The sequence below is a fragment of the Protomyctophum bolini genome (assembly GCF_963924005.1).
Source record: "Protomyctophum bolini genome assembly, chromosome: 18".
NCBI classification, from domain to species: Eukaryota; Metazoa; Chordata; class Actinopteri; order Myctophiformes; family Myctophidae; genus Protomyctophum; species Protomyctophum bolini.
Genome location: NC_137879.1, coordinates 8,447,522 through 8,471,414, shown reverse-complemented (window position 1 = coordinate 8,471,414; position 23,893 = coordinate 8,447,522). Strand labels below are relative to the sequence as shown.

The window sequence follows — 23,893 nt, the reverse complement described above, 5'->3', positions numbered from 1 at the left end:
GCTGTGCGTCCTCATGCTTGAAGCCAAGGCGGTCCGGGGACCCCTAGGGGGGTCCTCAGATTCCAGAGACCCCTAACACAAAAAAATATATATGGAGAAGCCGCCTTTAGCTACTGTACTATGCCCCTGTGCTGTGGAACAGCCTGCCAAGGGATCTTTACGGTTTTCTGAATCTGTGGACATTTTTAAACGAAATCTTAAGACACACCTTTTTAGCATTGCTTTTAGCTAGATCATTGCATGTCCGTTTCCTGTTTTAGTTGCTCTTTCTTGTTATAGTTTTGCTCTTTCTGTGAAGCACTTTGAACTGCACTCGTCGTCTGAAATGTGCTATAGAAATAAAGATTGATTGATTGGGGGGGCTGCCAAATCTTTGGCACAGTTTTTCTTAGTTTTTTTTGGATGAGACGTATAGCCTTCTCGTGCCATTATCTCCTTTGTCTACCAGTATTTCATAATGGCCGTTATTGATAAAATAGTGCTGGTTCTAAAATATAGAGGACGTTTTGCACGTTTATGCATACATATATCCTACAGTTACTTTATCACCACATTGAGGGTCAGTTGTCACTGGTTTTATGTTGGTATAAGGAGAGGAATGGCAGTGCAAAGTAACCACGCACATTTACTTTTGAGGTACTCTTTGCTTTACTTCAGTCTTTACTTCATGTCTCCATGAGTATATTTCGATGACGATACACAATTTGTATAGTTTTACTCAATTCTGATTTTTCAATGTAGGCCTTTTACTTGTACTTGAGTACTTTTTTCCATTGCGGTGTTGCTCAGATTGCTTCTCCCATCACTGGCATCAGATCCATACTAATGAGCAGCCATGCCACACGCTCACCCTCCTACAGATCCATACTAATGAGCAGCCATGCCACACGCTCACCCTCCTACAAATCCATACTAATGAGCAGCCATGCCACACGCTCACCCTTCTACATTCAATAGGTTTTTTTCTTCCAAACCGGGCGAAGCACTAATGAGGTCGATCATAATTACGGCTTTCCGCCACTGGAGTACTGTAACAAAACACCGGGTCGTTCAGTCGAAGCCGATGACGCCGAATAGCTGTCCTTCAATTGAGAAATACTCAACACTGTTTTATCTCTTCAAAATCAAGTGGTATAGTGTCTGTCCTGCTCGACAGCTTGGGGCTCGTGTTACACAGTTGATTCCTCAGTGTTTATAGGCTTGCTATTTTTGCGTGTCTTAAGTACCAGGTCTTATGACTTAAGACCTGGAGGCACGGCCAATGCTCTTTGGCCACTCAAAACAGCCAAAACAGTGAGTGAGAGTAAAGGCCTAATCATACTAAAAACAGAGACATCTCTCTGTTTTTCTGTTGGGCTGACCGGTGAGGTGAGGTGCTTATCAACACGGCTTGACGTCATGTTGTAGTTTTTGGTGGTCACCATATCACCTTTCATGAATAGGCCTTTTAAGGTCCTTCTGCACCGGGATGAGAGGCACTCAGTCATGACACATGTTCCGCTGTATAGCGCCCCAAACTGTGGAACGATCTTCCAACCTATGTTCAAGAATGTCTTTAACCTCGTTTATGTTCAAATCGCATTAGAAAACTCACTTGTACTTCTTGGCTTTCCATGATTCAGAGAGCAGCTGTTTCCGTTGGGCAATGTTTCGTGTTGCACCCTCCGTGTGTGTGTGTGTGTGTGTGTGTGTGTGTGTGTGTGTGTGTGTGTGTGTGTGTGTGTGTGTTGACTAGTGTGTGTGTGTGTGTGTGTGTGTGTGCATGCTTGCGACTGCCCGCCCTGCATGTTGTCATTGACAGCGGCGAGGCCTGCAGTGTCCACTGATGTGCTCCTAGAGAGGCTGCTGAGCTGCAGTGTGACGGAGCTCTCCATTCCATTTACTGTTCCGTTCCACTTTTTATTATTCTCTCCGGAAGGGTCATTAATTTCTCCGTCAATAGCCATTGTGTGCAGCAGCAGACAGACATCCCTTCCACAAGAGAGATACTCTTGTTCTCCTCCAGCAGGAGCCGGACCACATTAAGTCCACCGTATCTCTTTCCCACGTCTTCCTCTCTCAGATCTCTCTTCCCCAGCCCCCCCTCCCCTCTCTCTCTCTCTCTCCCTTCCTCAGTCCCCCACCCCTCCCCTCCCTCTCTCTCCCTTCCTCTATCTCTCTCGCTCCCCGTCTCTCTCTATTTCATGGTCTTTCATTTTCTGTTCCCTCTTTCCCCCCTCTCCCTTTCTCTCTCCCTCTCTTTCTCTCTCCCTTTCTCTCCCCCTCTCTCTGTCTCTCTCCCTTTATCTCTCTCTGTCTCTCTCCCTTTCTCCCCCCCCTCTCTCTATGTCTCTCTCTCTTTTTCTCTTTCCCTTCTATATTTATTCCCCCTCTATCTCTCCTATAATCTCACAGAACTCCTCCACCATCTCTCTCTTCCCCCTCTCCCTTCATCTCTCTATCAGATTTCTATCTCTCTCTCTCAGATCTCTCTCTTCCCCCTCTCCCTTCATCTCTCTCTCAGATCTCTCCCTCCTCCTATCCGTCCGTCCGTCCGTCTGTCTGTCCCTGCCTCTGTCCCTCCAGGAGGCAGGAAGTCACATAGTGTAGACAGACAGGCAGTAATCAGGCCAGCTCTGACCGCTGCTGCCCCCTCTGCCCCGGAAGGATGAAAGAACATGACCTTTCACCTCTAGATCCCCATCTCTCAAATGATCCACACTCCAATCAGTGTGTCACACAGGCGACACAGACACTCACTCACGCACACACACACGCGCTTGCACACACACACGCACGCTCGTTCACGCGCGCCTATATGGCCTAACACCCAGCCACAACTCTCTTGAAAGGAGCCGAGAAAAGGTTTAATATAAAAAAATATATAATAATTTCGTGACCGGCCGCCCAATGTATGCAGTACCTTGTCATTGTCATACGATGTCGTCATGTGGCAAATAACCGATATACAAGCTCATAGTGTGTCACTTCATTCCTGTATGTATGTATGTATTTGGTTAAAATGGGTAGGGTTTAAAAAAAGGCAAGAGCTTGCTCTGGTGCACTGGCCTAAAAGTGGGTCCTTAAAAACTGCTAAAACTTCTGAAATGTATGTATGTAGGTATGTATTTAAAAGGGGGGCTTTTTTGTAAAAAGCCCAGCCCACAATACCTTCATAAATTAAAAACTAATCCAAAATAGGGTTACCAGTGAAGGCCTATTCACTGGGGACTGTGCAAGGCAGAGGCGTCCACCCCCCTGAGTCCAAGTTAGGCTAGACCGCATACTGTATGTATGTATGTATGTATGTATGTATACGTATGTATTTGGTTAAAATGGGTGGGGTTTAAAAAAAGGCAAAAGCTTGCTCTGGTGCACTGGCCTAAAAGTGGGTCCTTAAAAACTGCTAAAACGTCTGAAATGTATGTATGTAGGTGGGTATGTATGTATGTGTGTAGTATTTTAAAAGGGGGGGCTTTTTAGTAAAAAGCCCAGCCCATAAAACCTTCCTAAATTTAAAACAAATCCAAAATAAGGTTACCAGTGAAGGGCAAAATGCCTATTCACTGGGGACTATGCAAGGCAGAGGCGTCCACCCCCCTGAGTCCAAGTTAAGCTAGACCGCATACCTAATGTATGTATGTATGTATGTATGTATAAACATTTCGGGTCGGTGGCCAAATACATATAATGCTGGGGGTCCTTGACAGGAAAGAGTTTGAGCACCACTGATATATAGCCTATAGCGACAAGGTTCTTCAGTGACTTTTAGGATTTTGAAGACATTTCTAGGGCAAAAAGTTGACATATTGGCTTTCTGTCCGACATGCAGCAGAGAGATATGAGAGACCCCCCGTGGTGTCTCCTCTGTCCACCACACTATTGATCGGAACCTTTATGTCAGGGAAATCCATTGAGGCCAGGGTGTCTTTTTCAATGGCGCCCTGCTGTGTGCGACATTGATTCTATGATGATCTACGCACTATGCCAGTAGTTCTCAAACCTTTTCCGTGCCAAGGTCCCCAAAATGATTATAGATTTGGCCGCGGACCTCCATCTGCAAACGTTTTGTGCCAGACACCCATTTTGTGTTTGAGGGAAAAGTGCAAAAGTATTGCTATCAAAATGTACTTAAACTAAAGTTTAAACTTGCAGGGGTGCCCTGCACTTTTGTGAACTGAGAGCTATTTTCAAAATGACCAGCTGAACAAGATCTACCCACCGAAATCATTATTATAATACCATTTCTGAAAATAAAATGGCTTTGGAATAGTGGCGCTGGCATTACATTTAACCCATTCTGACCTGAGATCAGATTCATACGAGGTTTCCACTGGACACACACTGGTCTGATCAACCCATTCTGACCTGAGATCAGATTCTAAAAATGTCAGTCGCTCTTCGATTTTTCAAAAATAGCAGACCTACAAGCTCGTAGCGCGCCACTCGGTGGCGCGCTATGAGCTTGTAGATCTGCTATTTTTCAATAGCTAAAGCATAACATGATGCTAACACCAAAATGGGTTCCCGTTCAGAATGGGTTAAGACGAATGCACTTGGAATGGGAAAGGGGGAGAAATGGAATAGGTTTTCTTTTTTCTCTTCGTATTTCATTTGTAATCTACTGACATTTGTGCACAGCAACACTCTTGAAAACAATGTATTGCAATATGGCTTTGAGCTGACAGGGCCTTTTTTATGTCAGTCAATCAATCAAGTCAAAAATTGTTTTTATATTTAAATTAAATATTCTTTAGCGGCATGTTATGTGATCTATCTACCTTTTGGGCACCCCTGGTTTAAAGTAATCAAAATTCATTTTCATATATATTTTTTTAATCTTTGGAAATTTCTAAATGGCAGCTCTACAAGCTTACAATGCGTTGCATCGTGACACATTGTTTGGTGGAGTAAAATACTAGATTTGCCACCGAGACATAGTGGGACATAGTGACATAGTGAGACACAGTGGAGTAGTAAAAATACCTAGAAAATGGATTGATAATGTTCTTTGCACCACTGGCAGGCTGGCAGCTCCATTCCATTCCCTCAAAAGTATAACCGTTTCGGACATGGACGATTCCCACCACGTTACAGTGGATATATTGTATATGGAAATGCACTGTTTGATGTCGGTGCTACGAGCCCATATAGTCTCCTCTGGGCTGCTCCAGTGTTTCTGAAGTTTTAATCAAATATTTGGCGGCTGCGGTGGAGGAGGAGGAAGGCACAGCGTTGTCAACCCGCTCTCGTTTGAACAGGCGGAGCGACGGAAATTAGTTTTGTGTTTTTGTTATTGTGCATTAATTTATTTTATTTATTTTTAAATAAGTGTGTTAGCCCCTCCTATATACAGCTTTTAGTCCCCACACGTCTCACTATTTGCCATTGACAATGAAAGGAGACATTAGATCATATGTCCCTCAAATATGAGGTACATTTGTGGCAACACAAACATTAAATGCTGTTGACAACGAAGGGAAAAATTAACGTCATATGTAGACGAGCAAATCGGCTGTTCATGAGATGATGTTTGATGACGTATAATGATGAGAGCGCCCCTCGTGATTTTTATGTACACAGCATAGGGATTAGCTGACCACACAGGCTAGCCCGTTCGATTCATATTCATGCGTTCATACTTTGTTATACCGACCAGTACAAGGAAAGATGAGTCTTGTGTCACAGCTGGAATCAAATATTTGAGTTAAAAACGTTCGCTCTGAAAGAATATGTTCAAACATTTGCGCCACACTTTCACGATTGTTCAACAGCTAAAGTATAACATAATACTTAAAACGCCAAAATGGCTTAAACATTGGACCAGCAGATGGCTTGCTCAGGTATCTCTGGGGAGCAGGAAGGGGTGAAAAGGTCCTTACACACTGGGTGAGGCCCCTGACACACATGATGTAGGCGCCAGAGACATACCAGACATGTATTGATTATCTGTATTTTACAGTTAACAGTTTAATAGCCCATGACTTAAATCACTGTCAAGTTGAAGTGCACGGTCATGTGCCCCGAGACGGAGATTGATTAATCTCCGTCAAATTAGTGATATCAAAATCGGTCGCATCGCTCCACAGCCTAGATGCGCTTGTTGCGCAATCCTTGGTGTTGCACAACAGTGACACGTCATCGGAAATGTCCCCTCATGCCCGTGTAGCCGACGACACCGAAAATCCTAAAACGTTAATAACTCGCGATCTAAATCATCCCGCCTAATTATATAGGGCCTCCGTGGTCCAGTAGATTTATTCTTACCTCCCGTTGTTGCCGATCACATCGATAGTGTTGTGGTTGTGTAGTGGTGTGGCTATTGTTAGCTGCTACACACACATTCACAACAACATTCGGTCCGTCTGTAAAAGTGGTCCGGGGCTATAAACGATGGGCACATTTTATCAATGGATTAAATAGGCCCGGGCCCTTAACCCATTCTGACCTGAGATCAGATTCATACGAGGTTTCCACTGGACACACACTGGTCTGATTAACCCATTCTGACCTGAGATCAGATTCTAAAAATGTCAGATTTTTCAAAAATAGCAGATCTACAAGCTCATAGCGCGCCACTCGGTGGCGCGCTATGAGCTTGTAGATCTGCTATTTTTCAATAGCTAAAGCATAACGTGATGCTTACACCAAAATGGATTCCCGTTCAGAATGGGTTAAGGTGTTTTAATAAATACCGCTTCTGATTACTTTCCTTCCTTATTAGACTAAAACAAACTACTACAACGAATGTTACAAAGAAATATCTACCATACAAGATCGGTCAAAATATAAAATAAGAATGCACGAAAAATAAGTTCTGGATTGCCGCTTTATAAGGTTCTCCTTTTCTTCAAGAGATCCTTTCTGCAGCGTGTTGTGTCTGACGTGCAGAGCAGACTGGCCCAGACAGCTACCTGTGATGCTGTCTCCGTTCAGAGGCCTTCTGGGAGCGTTCCGCTGCCTTTTATTTCTGATGACTAATACCTAGCGCGGACGCATTGCGCTCGCATCAAACACAGCGTCTTTGCAAAGGAGTTATTAACAAGGTGCCTGTGGGGACCGTGGGTATGTGCATTCACTGTAAAATCTGCAGTGTTAAGTGTTACGTTCGTAGTTCCTAGTTACATTTCACAATGTCTATGGGTCCCCAGTGTGAAATGAGCGTGCCTTAATGTGTTCCCATCTCATCTATGCCTTAATAATCCCCTACATTGTTGAGGGTGGTCCCTCAGGGTCTTTTTCTCATTTTGCTCTCCATTAACCCATTCTGAACGGGAACCCATTTTGGTGTTAGCACTATGTTATGCTTTAGCTATTTAAAAATAGCAGATCTACAAGCTCATAGCGCGCCACCGAGTGGCGCGCTACGAGCTTGTAGGTCTGCTATTTTTGAAAAATCGAAGAACGACTGACATTTTTAGAATCTGATCTCGGGTCAGAATGGGTTAATCAAGACCAGTGTGTGTCCAGTGGAAACCTCGTATGAATCTGATCACAGGTCAGAATGGGTTAATCAGACCAGTGTGTGTCCAGTGGAAACCTCGTATGAATCTGATCTCAGGTCAGAATGGGTTAAATGTCTGCGAATGCGACGTTCTCCCCACAATGACACGGACGCTGGGGTTTAGGTGGCTAACTCCAAATTTGTACAACAAATTTGTGGAAATTGTGGTGATTTGGAGAAAACAACCAATCTACAGACTATAAGACTAACTTGATTGGCTGCTTTGTTGTGCGAGAAGTATATATAGGGCTTAAGCGATTAACGTGGGAAGGGTCCCAGGTTTTGTCAGATGTAAAAAGGTCGGGCATCAAAAAGGTCGGGCATGAATACAAAGGTTGTGCATGTGTCTATACTGCAGTGCAGTATAGACTGCATGTGTCTATACTGCAGTGCAGTATAGACTGCATGTGTCTATACTGCACTGCAGTATAGACTGCATGTGTCTATACTGCAGTGCAGTATAGACTGCACTGCATTCATTCAGTCTGCATTCAGTCTATAGCATTCATTCAGTCTGCAGTGCAGTATAGACAGTATAGACTGCATGTGTCTATACTGCAGTGCAGTATAGACAGTATAGACTGCATGTGTCTATACTGCAGTGCAGTATAGACAGTATAGACTGCATGTGTCTATACTGCAGTGCAGACTGAATGAATGCATTCAAGCGTTTGTGCCTGTATACTTGTGTCCCGCTCCCTCTGAGGTCGATTAAAAAAAAAAGGCTCCAACATCCTAACATTTTTTTCTGAAAAACCCATGTTTCTGTGTCAGTGGTGCACAACCTTTTGTCATGTCAAGGACCCCCAGAATTATCTCTATTGGGCCACACGGACCCCCATCTCAAAATATGTAGTTCCAGGGAACGAATGAATTAAAGTGTATACTTGTGTCCCTCTCCCTGCAGACTGAATTAAAGTGTTTGTGCCAGTGTATACTACTTGAATTAAACCTGTATACTGTACTTGGTGTCCCTCTCTGTCCCTGCAGACTGCCGTGAGATCCTCCTCCCTCTGATGACGGAGCAGCTGAAGTTCCACCTGGAGAAGCAGGAGGAGCTGAAGGCCTGCTGCCAGCTGCTCAGCGACATCCTGGAGGTTCTCTACAGGAAGGACGTGGTGAGAAGAAGAGACTCTTGCTGTCCTTTACATATTATTATATCACGCCGCCGCTGCTGCCTCAGCTTTTCAACCAGGCCGCCCCGCCCCGTCCTGCCCTACTACTACTACTACTACTACTACTACTGGCCTAAGCTGGAACTGCAGGCTTTGCAAAAATACATATGAAAAGAGAAGGGAACCCGCACACTCGTATGCTCCAAAAGATAAATGTATTGACGACGTTTCGAGCCAAGGATCTTCATCTGGTCAAACTCAAGATGTCAGTGATGATCGACCCACTTAAATAGACACCCACGGGTCACGTTCTACTAGTCAGTGGGTGGAACCAACACAACATGCTGGTCCGATGAAGAGCCTTGGCTCGAGACGTTGCCAACGTTACTTTTTGAACCCTGTAGCACCTCCACAAAGTCATGTGCGTATTTTACTATAGTTTCTGTTGGCAAAAAGACATGGACACGAGCAAAAAGAGTGCACAGCTGGGGGTTTAACACGGGAGAGCTCACTGAATGAATCGATTTCAGGAGCGCTGAGGCGGAAAATCTAGGAAAAAAAGTAGAGAGTTCTTCCGTCCGGGTGTTTCAAAGGCCAGTGAGCAACTTCCATTGAAATGAACAGCTGGGGGATCTCTAGTTTATACTGTATAACTCTATGCTTTAAACCCCTTAAAGGGGAATACGCCATTACTATGTCATTAAGAAGATATGTTGTGGCGATTCAGGTCTGGTGACTCGATCTGCCTACGGCGGCGTTGGTGTCGTTCGGAAAAAAACCAGAACGCAGCAGCTGATTGGCCATCAGCCCTGTCACTCGATAGCGTCAGACAACAAAACATGGCTGCCCCCCCCCCCCCCCCCACCGCTGACTCACGACCGTATCAATCTGGCTATTAAATCGCCGTATGATGAATAGTTTCTTTACAGAAACGACAAAGCTGTAAGCGCCATGTTTGCAAGCAGGTGCCAAGTAAGCATTGCATCTTGACTCTATAGCTACTGCACTGGGCACATCACAACACCCTGTGTTGAAACGCACGCACGCACGCAGGCACGCCTGCACGCACGCACGCACGCACAGAAATGAATGTCTCGTGCGCGGCGTGCTCCATTACTGCAGTTCCTAATTTAATTAGCGTCCGTATTCGGAATGACTGATTTATTTTTCATAGACTTCTAGTTTAATAATTGGGCGGTGCACTGGCATGATGCCTGTTCATTCAGTCTGTGTGTGTGTGTGTGTGTGTGTGTGTGTGTGTGTGTGTGTGTGTGTGTGTGTGTGTGTGTGTGTGTGTGTGTGTGTGTGTGTGTGTGTGTGTGTGTGTGTGTGTGTGTGTGTGTGTGTGTGTGTGTGTGTGTGTACTGGGTTACCATGGACTGGGTTTTTATTTATTAACTCACTGCAGCTTTCATACAAAAAAAAGAAAAAGGAACAAAAAAATACCCAGACTGTGTCTGTAAAAGAAAGAAAGAAATAAATAACGACAGCCTATTATAATGAACGTGCGTGCGTCATGACTGACGCACTGCAAGACCAAGATCAGAAACCCAAAATAGTAGTTCAGCTCTGTGCGTGTGTGTGTGTGTGTGTGTGTGTGTGTGATACATTATACAGTACATCGTCATTACCAGTTCTCCTGGTCCCTCACAAGACAGCGGAATGGATCCCCATTGTAGGAGGAGTACAGTACGTCAGTACAGTACGTCAGAGGGGGTTCTTCAGAGCCACCGTGTCAATCACACGTGTGTGTCGTGACTCAGGGGTGGGTGTGTGTGTGTGTGTGTGTGTGTGTGTGTGTCGTGACTCAGGGGTAATCCACTCCCTGTAGTAACTTGACAAGATACAATCCCTTTTTTCCCCTTTTTTTTTGTCCAACCACTGCCGAAGTTAATTAATATTTAACCCGTTGAGACCTACATACAGTACATGGCAATCTTCTACAACATCACTGGTTCTCAAACGTGATGTGTGTTTGTTCGCGGCCCCTACAACGTGATGTGTGTTTGTTCGCGGCCCCTACAACATGATGTGTGTTTGTTCGCGGCCCCTACAACGTGATGTGTGTTTGTTCGCGGCCCCTACAACGTGATGTGTGTTTGTTCGCGGCCCCTACAACGTGATGTGTGTTTGTTCGCGGCCCCTACAACGTGATGTGTGTTTGTTCGCGGCCCCTACAACGTGATGTGTGTTTGTTCGCGGCCCCTACAACGTGATGTGTGTTTGTTCGCGGCCCCTACAACGTGATGTGTGTTTGTTCGCGGCCCCTGCAACGTGATGTGTGTTTGTTCGCGGCCCCTACAACGTGATGTGTGTTTGTCCGCGGCCCCTACAACGTGATGTGTGTTTGTTCGCGGCCCCTACAACGTGATGTGTGTTTGTTCACGGCCCCTCCATCCCAAAATGTCTTGTGCAAAGGACCCGCCAGAATAGAAGATCTGTGTTTCAAACACTTTTGAGATGTCTCCCTGAAAGAAAAAATCTGAAATAGCAGATGTGCACCACCGATTTGATTCCCCTACTTTAAAATGTGTTTAGTTCCGGTACAATCGTTTTCTTTCATTTGGTGTAATAATCGCGACGTGTATCCATCTTTTATTCTTAACTCTTTAGCGCTATAGCAGCGCGACTAAACTATTCCATTAGCATTATGCGTGGAACAAAACAATGTGACACCAACCGGGTGACACAATTGTTTATTTTGTTTAGATTTTTCTTTTCTTTTTTTCTTTAACCGGATCACACGGCTCATTTTGGAGTGAATACCAGGCTTTTCCTCCGCGGTGGAAGAAGCCTGGTGACGCCGTCCTTTCAAACAACACATTGATCACACCGGGGTTTCCCTTCCCTCTATACGGAGAGCACAGCGCAGCGCCAAGCATGAGGAATCACTGTGCATTTCTCACTTAGACTATAGTGCTGGGTGGAAATGGAAATATCGACTTCACGCTCGCTCTCCGTCTCTCTCTCTCTCTCTCTCTCTCTGCCTCTGTGCATATGTGTGCGTGGGTGTGTTTGTGTTTGTGGACGCTATCAGACAGCTTGGTTACAAATGTAAGCTGCTCGTGTACTCATATGTAAGAAGCTTCGGTTAATGTCCATGAATCACTTCTGAGAGAGGGCTGCAGATGGCAGGAAATGCCCGGGCCAAGAGAGCTCATATAAGGCATTGGCTAAATTCTTGTTCAGTGTTCTGTGATGAATGGCAGTCGCCACATATGGAGGAGGAGGCGATGCGTGGCTGTATCCGTCTGTATCTGTATCCTCAGACACTTGTTGAGTTTCCCAAGCTTGTATTGAGCATCTAGTATTAATGTTTCAGATAGGATACATTCACGTCAGGCTTATCTAAAGGGTCAATTCCAGTTGAAATAGCATGTTATATAGACAGATGCCAGGTCATTGTTGTCTCCTCTCTTCTCTTCACTGTACTTACCTTAGTCCAGCACCAGACAGGAACTGGATGTGCGCTAGTAGCCACCTACTTTTTATGCCAGGTCATTGTTGACCTGGCCTATAGTGGGTATAGTTTCAATGTACAGATTATCAATTTTTTGGGGGGTGATATTCTGCTGTTGATGTCCCTGCACTGATGGGGAAGGAACTGGTCGGAATAACGTGTTCCTTCCATGCGCTACTGTACGTCCGGCCGGGGAAACTCTCCCCTGTCAGGTGAAAAGAAGAAGCTTGGACTCCTCATGCATGGGCGGAAGCATGAGGTCAGTCCGTTGCCCCCCCCCCCCCAGGTTGGCAGAGGAAGTGTAGCGCCCAGGATTACATTAGGATAATTGACACTGGGTGAAGAAATGGGTTGCAAAATCGTGGGATATTTCTTTTTGAAAAAGGTCCCTGCATGCAGACTGCTGCATTTTCGGACCCGAATATCGGAGCGTATCTCCGGAGCCGCCGTTTAATTCCACCGTTTTTCAAAGGAACGCACCGCTCTTCAAGGACATGATCCCAAAACGCAGTTGTGTTCAAACTAAGACTCGGTTCTCGGTTTACCGTTGATCCTAGATTACTATTTATATGCATTTGATGTATGGATGGATTAAGAGCCTCTGCTAAATGCCTATGAATATTAAATGGTGTGTGTGTGTGTGTGTGTGTGTGTGTGTGTGTGTGTGTGTGTGTGTGTGTGTGTGTGTGTGTGTGTGTGTGTGTGTGTGTGTGTGTGTGTGTGTGTGTGTGTGTGTGTGTGTGTGTGTGTGTGCGTGCGTGTGCAGGGTCCCACCCAGTGGCATGTCCAGATCATCATGGAGAAGCTGCTGAGGACGGTCAACAGAACGGTCATCTCGATGGGACGTGACTCGCCACACATAGTAAGACATAGTCTCTCTCTCTCTCTCTCTCTCTCTGACCTTCACATATTATCTCTCTGTCTCTGCATATTAACGCACGCAGAGCTCGGGATTCGAACCCGGGCGTCCCGTGGTGTGTGTGACGGAGGGACACCGAAGCCAAACACATCTCATCCACTAGACCTCTGCCCCCGACCCCCACCCCCCTTTGACTGAGGCAGAGGCTACGCACACACACACACACACACACACACCCACAGATGTGGACGCACATGTGCGCACCATGGAGCTGATTACTGCTGACACTCGTTTTCTCTCGGTTGAGTTCAGCTGTTCAGTGGAGTTCATGATACTGTTGCTTCTTCATGTGAACCATCAGCGTACAGTTTGGCTAAAGGCATGATAAATTATGTAAACATGCATTTTAAAACGAATAATAACACTGCATTTCAATGGTCCTGCCATTTCACGGTGGGGGAGGAGATCATTTTGAACAGGCGGAAAAAAGCATTTTCTTTAGAAAATGGTCTTCACACCAGACCAGACGAGTAGCGAGCGTTCCGGCGGCCATATTGCAGTGGAAATATGTGCTGATAGCGCCTAAGTGATTGTGTTGCAGCCTAGCCTGAACCAATCAAATAACCGATAATGGTAGCGTGTCACTGCGTGAAAAGAGGAGTTAACAGGCAATTATGGTCACTGTATTTTGCCCGTAAACCTCAAGTTTAGCAGCATATACAGTTAATATACAGTAATATACAGGTGTGATGGTACAATTCTGGAGTTTACCGGAGTTTTTTGGAAAGTTTAACGGGAGTTTTCCTGTAATAATATACACATCCATATTTCATGCTTTTTGCGCAGTGTGTGTAAATTGCAAGTTTCACGGCCTCATCAAAGTGTTTGGGGGGGCGTGAAACCTCGCTCAAAGAGAGAGACTCTGCAGAGCGAATATACAGTAGGAGGGGTTGGTGGACGACGTCGCTGCACGGCACGTTGTCACTTGTGGTACAGTACGTCAGGACAGTATCATTAAAGTAATAATAATAATAAAACTTTATTTGTATAGCACCTTGGCTTTCATGACATGAAATGCAGCTCAAAGTGCTTTACAGAACAATGGAGAATAAAAGAAAAGCAAGGCAACAACATTTAAAAAACAAGCAGTAATGCAATACAGTGAGGACATGAATAACAAAAACAATAAATAAAAGATCAATTAAAAGCAATGTTGTAGAAGTGGGTCTTGAGCTGAGCTTTAATAATGTCTACAGAGGCTGCCTGACGAAGGTATACAGTGGGAGCTTGTTCCATGCCGACGGCCCGTTAGAAGCACAAAGCTGCTTCCCCGTATTTTTTAGTTGCCATTTTTTTTTTGGCAAAGCGAGCAGGCCAGCAGTGTACCTTATAAAGTACATGTATTTCAATTAGATTAGTCGTTGTTTGCTCCAAGTTCGCTCACTCGTTTCAGTCTCACAGTTTGCTTTGATCTCCTTGATTTTCTGCCACCTATACTGTATACCTCATCATGATGTTGTTGCTCGCATTTGCTCGCATTTGTGCTGGGGCGTGCATTTTTTTTTGTGTTGTACGCCTTTATGCTTTTGTTTGTGGGGGTTTTTTGTGCTCATTTTCAGAAAGCCCTGCACATTATTAGTCTCTCGCACGCACACACACATAGACACACACACACACACACACACACACACACACACACACACACACACGCACGCACAGTTGGCGGTTCAGTGCCTTGCTCAGGGGCACAGTAATAGTGATACTATTACTGGCAGTGCGGATGAGGTGTTAGAATTAGCAAATAATAGAATTAGCAGTAATAGTGATACTATTACTGTGTTTTAATTCACTGATTGTGAGCCTGTGTTCATATCTCCCTCACTTTCACAATACAGACCCCCCCCCCTCTCTCTCTCTCTCTCTCTCTCTCTCTCTCTCTCTGTCTCTCTCTCTCTGTTCCAACCACCATGTTTATCGCACATATTTTCTCTTGTAAATCACCCTTAATTGATTTAGCATTTTTCTTCCTGGCCTTCCATCTCTCTTTCAGATTGTGTTCTGCAGTGCTTGTGTCTGCAGTGCACTAGTGAAGGTCAAAATAATGTCCCCACAAATATTGTAGAATTTGAGAAAATAGACGTCGGACAGTTTCCGTGGTCAGATAGATTCTCAGAGTTAGGTTTATACTGGGGGGGAAATGGTTCAAGGTGGGATAAGATATTTGGAGAGTAGGGTTAGTATCATGCCCGGTTTATAGTTAGGGTTAAGAATGTCAAACAAAATCTAAAAATGGTATCCATAAAACCATCCCAACCTGTTGATGTCCTCACAAGTATAGTGACCTGTGTGTGTGTGTGTGTGTGTGTGTGTGTGTGTGCGTGTGTGTGTGTGTGTGTGTGTGTGTGTGTGTGTATGTGTGTGTGTGCGCGCGCGCAAGTGCGCGCGTGTCCACGTGCGTAGCCAAGCAGTGCATGGGTGTGTGTGTATGTGACTACTGTAATTAAGCCGAGTGTTGTTGAGCCAAGAACTCCTGGCCTGTCTCCTCCTCTGGGACTCTCTCTCTCTCTCTCTCTCTCTCTCTCTCTTTCTCTCTCTCTGTGTCTCACTGCTGTCTCTCTCCCGTCTGTCTCCCGTCTGTCTCCTCCGTGCTGCCAGCTGCCTGAAGGGGCTCTGGGACTCCCAGCTCTCTCTCTCTCTCTCTCTCTCTCTCTCTGTGTCTCACTGCTGTCTCTCTCCCGTCTGGCTCTCTCTCCACTGCATCCAGCCAGGTATGGAGGGCCTGTGCACCTGCACACCCTCCTGTATGGAGGGTGCTTATAGGGTGGGAGATGATCACAGAGAATGCCTTTTTTTGGACATGCTTTGGATGTGTGGCTGGAAGGGCTCAGTAAACATGATGTCTCCTTTGTATTCTTTGTCACGCCTGCTTGTTTTTTGTTGTTGTTTTGCAGCCTGTTCTGTGTTCTGTTTCAGGGATTCTCAAAAGTTGGTCCCGTGACGCAAGTCGAGCGATGCCGCAGAATACTTATCACTTCAGTTTATTTATTTATTTAGTGTAAGTGACACGTTGTGTGAGCTTGTGGCTATTTTTGGAGAATATCTTCCCCACCCAGAATAGGGATGCTGGGGTTCAAGTGGTCAGAAAAAGGTTCTGTCCTAAATCAATAACGGATATTCTCTCCAGTTTTCCCCTATGATTGTACTGGATCTTAGAGGGAAGGTTTCACATATTTGCATAGTGTAATATGAGACATAATAATGTTCTAAAGAAATAACAATGTCAGTGAGGGCGCGTTGCTGCCATGAATGATAATGTTAGTTACAGGGTTGACCTGCGACAAAAACGTTTTTTTTTATAGCAGTGGTTCTCACTCCTTTTGATAATGAAAATCAAGGTTTAGGACCCTCGGTTTGGTAAAGCCACACAGACCCTCATAGGACCGGAACCAGATGGTCCCGTAAGGACCATTTGGCATTGTGTACGCTCTCAGAGTTACATATCTTTATGGGTCCATTTAATGGTTCTTTTTCTTTTTCTTCCATTTTGGTTATGCCAATTCCCAAGTTCCGTACATCCACATTTCTGTGTAATCTTATAAACCTCTGCCCTGCCAATGAGGAACCTCCACCGAGAGATCTACTCGCCTCTGTCTTCCTCCTCCCAGCCCATCACCACCGCAGTAGAAAAGGTCACCCTCAAACCTCCCCGGCTTGCAATATTCCCCAAACACGGCCAAAACTGGTGTTGGTATATAAACACTGGGCTCAGCCGGTTCTTTAACATTGCGGTGGATATTTGGAACTCCTGAACTCCACGTCTGACTGTCCCCCCCCGGGCACCCCCCCAAGCGCCTCTCTGTTGGTTTGTTTGTTTGCTTTAGTATTCCTTCTATGTTCCATCTCTAGTGTGCATCGCTCACTGTCCACCTGGCATTAAACACAGGCTAGTATATGTATCGACCCTGATAGAGCACCGCATCACGCTATGCGTCCCACTCCATTATACTAAGTGCATAGTGTGTTCTGGCATCTATATCCACATGGTCTTGGGTGCAGGCCATGGTTCCATCTATACTATAGATGGAACCATGGCCTGCACCCCAGACCATGTGGGTATAGATTCTATACCCACATGGTCTGGGGTGCAGGCCATGGTTCCGGGTTCACAGAGACCCTAAAGAGAAATGTGTCTCCCCGGGAGAAAATATTGTGATCTAATTATGATCCACGGGAAACAATCACACCTGTGTGAAATGAGGGGCGCTCTTGTCATCGTGCATCAATTTATGTTAGCGGGACATTTGACATTGCTACATATAAGGCGGTCCCTTATTGGCCAAGTGATGATTGGTTAGCCGTTTTGCTCGTTTGCATATGACGTACATTTTCCCTTCAATGGCGATGGCGTTTAATGTTATGATGTTGAATATTTAGTTGAATTCTGACGTCATTTCTCCGTTCATTGTCAATGGCAAATCTTGAGACGTGTGAGGACAAGCTGTTTATAGAAGGGGCTAGCACCCCTTAAACATACAAAAAATCACACCCGTGTGAAGTGAGGGACGCTATATTTACATATTTTATGACGTAATTCTCAGACAAAACAAACATGGACAAAACAAACGTTAAACTCTGTCCATGTCAATGGCGTTTTTAATGTTTGTTTTCAGGAAAAACAAACATTAAACCTATATATGTGAGGGGCTAGTATGGAGTTACATTTGTGTCTTTATTGTAAGACTCCATAGGCTATAGCGCCCATCAAAAACCATACGTTGAGAAGAACCAGAGATCTAGGTGAAGGTTGAAGGAGAACCAACCTGCTCTCTGGTTAATTGAATGCTGCGTTTGTCCTTCTCGGCCGGGGCCTCTCCGCAGCCAACCCTACGACCTCCCGTTCATCCCCTATAGACAGTTAGACTGTTACCGCCAACCGTACCCCCTCCACCCCCCCCCCCCCCCTGTCCTGTCCTGACCCCTGTCTCCTCCTCAGCTTCAAACTGTTTCACTGGACTGACATTTCTAAGTACCTGCATACTGCTTATTTGTACCTGGTGCATGATGCTGGCAGGGGTGACGTGGGGTGGGGGGGATGTGTTCTTTTTATGCAAGCCAGCGTGAGCCAGTTGGAGGTCACATGAAAGCATGGCTGGTTTTGTTTTGTTTTTGACTATGATGACTAAGACTAAATATATTGACAATTTGTCAAGATGACATCGTTTATGTTTGGTTGATCTTGGGTGTTACAAGCTCACGGTATAGTAGACTAAATTGTGACTAAAACTAAATTCAAATGTATTTTAACGACTAAAACTAAATCGAACATTTGCCGTCATAATGAACAGTGGAAACAGTGGAACAGTGCTACATGTGTACAGGGAAACAGTGGAACAGTGCTACATGTGTACAGGACATTCTGCAGTAGTCAGCTCGTCAAGGCCAAGTCTTCTTCACTGCTATACTTTATGCACAGCCTCGTAATGTTTTCCTCTAAAGTTTTTCCATCCGTGCGCTCTCACAGCCGTTGTTGCCCTCCTCCGGCGACACCGAAAAAAGTCTCCTCGACGCCATCTCGTTCGATGAGAGAAGTTGTCACTCACAAAGGAGGGCGAGAGAGAAAGGAGAATGCGTGTGCGTGTGTGCGTGTGCCGGCACGAGGCTCCTTGTTAAGTTGTATTTAAAGTAGGCCCTCAAATCATTATTTAATGATCAATAAAAAGCCGGGGCTGAATTTTTAACAGCCAGGAGACCCAGTTAGGAGCGTGCTAGATGTGTCGCGGCTGCTCTGCAGGCAGGATTTGTTGCACAACGCCGCGGCATGCTGGGAAATAGACAGCCGAGCCAACCCGGTGCCCTTGTTCTCCTCGGAGTGGCAGCCAGCCTCTTACATTTAGATTTATGCATTAACGCATCGAGACCGGGAAAGCCTCTTGTGGCATTTCAGCACTTCATACTTTGGCTTTACAAAACTATAGCAGATGTACAAGCTCACAACATGTCACTTGTTCATTCTTTGTTTTTTAAACGATGACAATTTGGGGACACCGTCTAATATATATCTTTTGCTTCCGGGCGTCCCTGGAACAAAATATATTGAGATGGGGATGGTCCGCTATCCTGACTCTGCCAGATTGCGGCAGTATTGAGTTCACAGGTTCCCTCCTCCTACCTTGATCTGGTCTCTCTCAAGCAGAAGAGCAGTGAGACAAAAATCTGATATCTCCATAATAACGTTGAGTTGTAGTCCTGTTAGCTTGTGTTTACATTAGAGTTGTAGTCTTGTTTGCTTGTGTTTACATTAGAGTTGTAGTCCTGTTAGCTTGCGTTTACATTAGAGTTGTGGTCTTGTTAGCTTGTGTTTACATGTGCGCCGTGCAATAATACGTCGCCAGTCTCGCGTTGATCCGGCCTCTAGCGGCCGCACATATCGCTCCGATCAGATTTTGTACATCGTCTCTGCCCGAGAGAGACCAGATATGGGAAAACTTTGGGAGTCCTTGACATGATCATCTTTGGGCACCACTGAAACACACGTTTTTTTTTCTTCCCAGAAAACAGTTTTTTTTTCTTCCAGAAACTGGATTTAGAAACCATTATTTTATAGCGTCTGCCTCAGGTCTTTATGGGTTAACTTTCTCTCTCATTCTCATTCTCTCCTCTCCTCTTGTCTCTCTGCGTTCCCTCTGTCTTGCAGCACTGTGTTTCTGCTGGTGGATGGTTGGTAGGTACACACACCACGTCCATGGAATGTGGATGAGCAGCATCACCGTGACAGGGTGGGGGGGGGGGGGGCGTTGTCATTTTGCAGCAGCCTATGTGTGCCCGTTAGCGGGATCAGACACAGCGTCGGTGCAGTGTTTTTGGCAGCTGGTTTTGGTTTTAGTCATAGTTTGAATAATAACCTTGAATAATTTTCATTTAGTTTTAGTCACATTTCACCTGGAATGGCTTAGTGTTAGTCTAGTTTTAGTCGACTAAGTATCATAAGATTTCAGTCGATTAAATCTACAGTTGAATTAGTCTAACAAAATGACAGTTTTTTTTTTCACTTGCTGAAAATAGCTGATCTACAAGCCCACAACGCGTCGCAGCGGCTATTTTCAGCATGAAACTAATTGTAAAATGACTTACAGTATACTGGATCTCTTGTCCACTAGTCCCTTCCTAACATTTTAGTCTAGTTTTTATTTGTTGACGAAATTGTCAATGCATTTATCCTTAGTTTTAGTCACCATATAGCTTAGTTTTCATTTAGTTTCCATTTAGTTTTCGTCAGTGAAAAAAAGGTAGTCAACGAACATTTTTCGCCTTGGTTTTAGTCGACGAAAACAACACTGTGTTTAGCACCGGGCTGGCAAACAGAGCAGCGCTCTTGGCTTTGTACCGGGCGGTGTCCGTCCGTCTGTCCGTCCGTCTGTCCATCTGCTGCTGCCATCCATTGTGACGCTGCTGCGGCCCACGCTGCCATCCATTGTAGCGGCACGCCTGTTGGGAATGTGCTCGCGTTATAGGATGCTAAACGCAAAGCAGGGTTCTGTTTATGTTGCCATGTTTTCCTTTGCTCGCCCGAAGGCACCTGCTTCTTGCTCTTTGTCTTCATACGTCAGGGGTCTTTTGACGATTTTCAGGCCAAGGACCGCTTAACAGAGAGAGAGAGAGAGGGATGAAGCAGGGACCCCCCACTACATAATTACTAAAATTATTCCTGGAGACTACAAGATTTCATGCTTCATAGACTTACTTGTCGACAGCAAATTAGTGTTTGTTTTTGGTTTATACATTGTCTTTTCAATTCATACGCTGGATTCATGTTAAATGTTTTGGACCTTCAAGATGTAGATTGGCTATTTTGTTGGCCAATGTCCCCCCCCCCCCCCCCCCTCCCCCCCAGAATAGGGACGTTCATGATAAAGTGGTTCATGCAAATGAAAAAGTAGTCACATATGAACATTGTCCTCACTCAAGCTTCTAGACGAGTTGTATACAGTAGATGGGAGTGGTGAACCAGAGAGAGGTTTAACCATTTAAACCCTAGTATGCGTCATACCTGCGTCATGTCCCCACAAACGAGCACGGCGGTTTGACACATATCTATATGACTCATATATTTCTGTTTTGCGTCACATGGGCTGAAAAGTTTAGGTATCCCCTGCGAGTCTATCGGGTTCCCGTGGTTAGAAAGAAACCGTCACTGACTAGCACCAGCAGCAGTGGTGGTGCGATTGTGTGCACTGTAAACTTATGAATGTTGTGAGCTTGTAGCGATGGCGTTTTGGGGTGCGTGACACACAGCCGAGTATAATCAAGCCCCTATAGCAGGCTGCATCTCTGCATCTCTACACCCACTACTAGTATAATCATCCCCTAGCAGGCTGCATCTCTGCATCTCTACACCCACTACTAGTATAATCATCCCCTAGCAGGCTGCAGGCTGCATCTCTACACCCACTACTAGTATAATCAGGCTGCAGCTCTGCATCTCTACACCCACTACTAGTATAAGCAGGCTGCAGGCTGCATCTCTGCATCTCTACAGCCACTACTAGTATAATCATCCCCTAGCAGGCTGCAGCCCTGCATCTCTACACCCACTACTAGTATAATCATCCCCTAGCAGGCTGCAGCCCTGCATCTCTACACCCACTACTAGTATAATCATCCCCTAGCAGGCTGCATCTCTACACCCACTACTAGTATAATCATCCCCTAGCAGGCTGCATCTCTGCATCTCTACACCCACTACTAGTATAATCATCCCCTAGCAGGCTGCATCTCTACACCCACTACTAGTATAATCATCCCCTAGCAGGCTGCAGCCCTGCATCTCTACACCCACTACTAGTATAATCATCCCCTAGCAGGCTGCATCTCTGCATCTCTACACCCACTACTAGTATAATCATCCCCTAGCAGGCTGCAGCTCTGCATCTCTACACCCACTACTAGTATAATCATCCCCTAGCAGGCTGCAGCTCTGCATCTCTACACCCACTACTAGTATAATCATCCCCTAGCAGGCTGCAGGCTGCATCTCTACACCCACTACTAGTATAATCATCCCCTAGCAGGCTGCAGCCCTGCATCTCTACACCCACTACTAGTATAATCATCCCCTAGCAGGCTGCAGCTCTGCATCTCTACACCCACTACTAGTATAATCATCCCCTAGCAGGCTGCAGCTCTGCATCTCTACACCCATCACTACTAGTATAATCATCCCCTAGCAGGCTGCAGCCCTGCATCTCTACACCCACTACTAGTATAATCATCCCCTAGCAGGCTGCAGCTCTGCATCTCTACACCCACTACTAGTATAATCATCCCCTAGCAGGCTGCAGCTCTGCATCTCTACACCCACTACTAGTATAATCATCCCCTAGCAGGCTGCAGCTCTGCATCTCTACACCCACTACTAGTATAATCATCCCCTAGCAGGCTGCAGGCTGCATCTCTACACCCACTACTAGTATAATCATCCCCTAGCAGGCTGCAGCTCTGCATCTCTACACCCACTACTAGTATAATCATCCCCTAGCAGGCTGCAGCTCTGCATCTCTACACCCACTACTAGTATAATAATCCCCTAGCAGGCTGCAGCCCTGCATCTCTACACCCACTACTAGCCTGTCAGCGCCTCTCTGCCCAGCAATCAATAACACAGACTCCTGGCAGCTGCCAATCAATAACAGCCACTCCTCCACTTCAATCAGTACACAAGCGCGCACGCACACACACACACACACACACACACACACACACACACACACACACACACACACACACACACACACACACACACACTGGTTCAGCAGAGCACTGAAGTACATTATAGCTCCTCAGTACTGGCGGGGAGAGATAGATGGAGCACCTGGAGCTGTCAGTCTGGACACTTATAACAAGCCCCCAGAACGGCTGGCCCCCGAACCTACTGGTCAAAGGTGGGACTGCAGTCGGGGCCCGTGCATATATAGCACGGGCTATATATAAGCCAACGGTGGTCATTTTAGTCGCATATAAATTCAGATACTCGGTCGCCAACACCGATCTCAGATTGGCTACATCCGGGTATTGATTGTTTTAAGGTTAAAGAGTATTTGAAGTCAAACTACAGCAATGGAATATCCGTTCAAATGCAACTTCAAATCGATACTTACTGTAGAAAGTATATGCTTACTGTAACTGCAGCAGCCGTGCTGCAACACAACAAGAGATCTGTTTACTCGCTGCTCCGTCTCTCTCTGTGTCTCTCTCTGTCTCTCTCCCCGTCTCTCTCTCTCTCACCGGTGCTGGCCCAGCGTTCTGATGCTGCCGCAGCAGCAGAGTGCTTTACGGTAAAAAGCAGCATAGTGAGATATGGCAGTGCATTTTAATGCCCTCTCAAACGCACATTTATCACTCATTCACTCACTCAACTCCAACGCATTGCACCTGTTTTTTTTTTTGTATTATTCCTTCCTACAGTATGTACCACCTCCTCCCTCCCTCCCTCCCCATGGTTCAATGACCCGGCTGCAACACAGCCAGCCGTCTCTCAAGTGCAACACGCTCGGTGTAAACGTGGTCTTCTACTGCGACTATAGCGAGACCCCTCTGGGGACTCTGTGGTGTCCCCTATAGCTGTGTGCCCTTATAGGAGAACTCTCTCCACCGTGCCATCATCATTATGGTCGTTATAGCCAAGCACAAGCTCAGCCGTATAGTGCTCTGTGGTGCAGTGATTTCTAGGACCCCCTGGTTGTTGGATGTGCATTAGGCAAAGTGCTTCTCAACCTTTCCAGGCCTGCTATGACACACCTCCCCCCGCGCATTTTGTAGACTGTGAAAATAGCAGATCTACAAGCTCACAACAACGCCTCCAGAAGCTTACTTTGGCTATTTTCAAATTGGTTGCCTCTTTCTCATAATTTATTTAACAATTCGGCCAACGTTTGATAATTGTTTATAGTACCTTATTTCATTACCTTTGATGCAGTGAA

At 45.7% G+C, this 23,893-nt stretch overlaps 1 protein-coding gene across 1 annotated transcript in view; it reads left to right on the top strand.

The window, feature by feature from the left end:
- Positions 1–23,893, top strand: part of dock1 (dedicator of cytokinesis 1) — a 458,484-nt gene that overhangs the window by 180,749 nt on the left and 253,842 nt on the right. Inside the window, 2 exon segments of the mRNA XM_080789704.1 lie at positions 8,474–8,601; positions 12,825–12,920. Coding sequence (XP_080645830.1) covers positions 8,474–8,601; positions 12,825–12,920 — 224 coding nt within the window.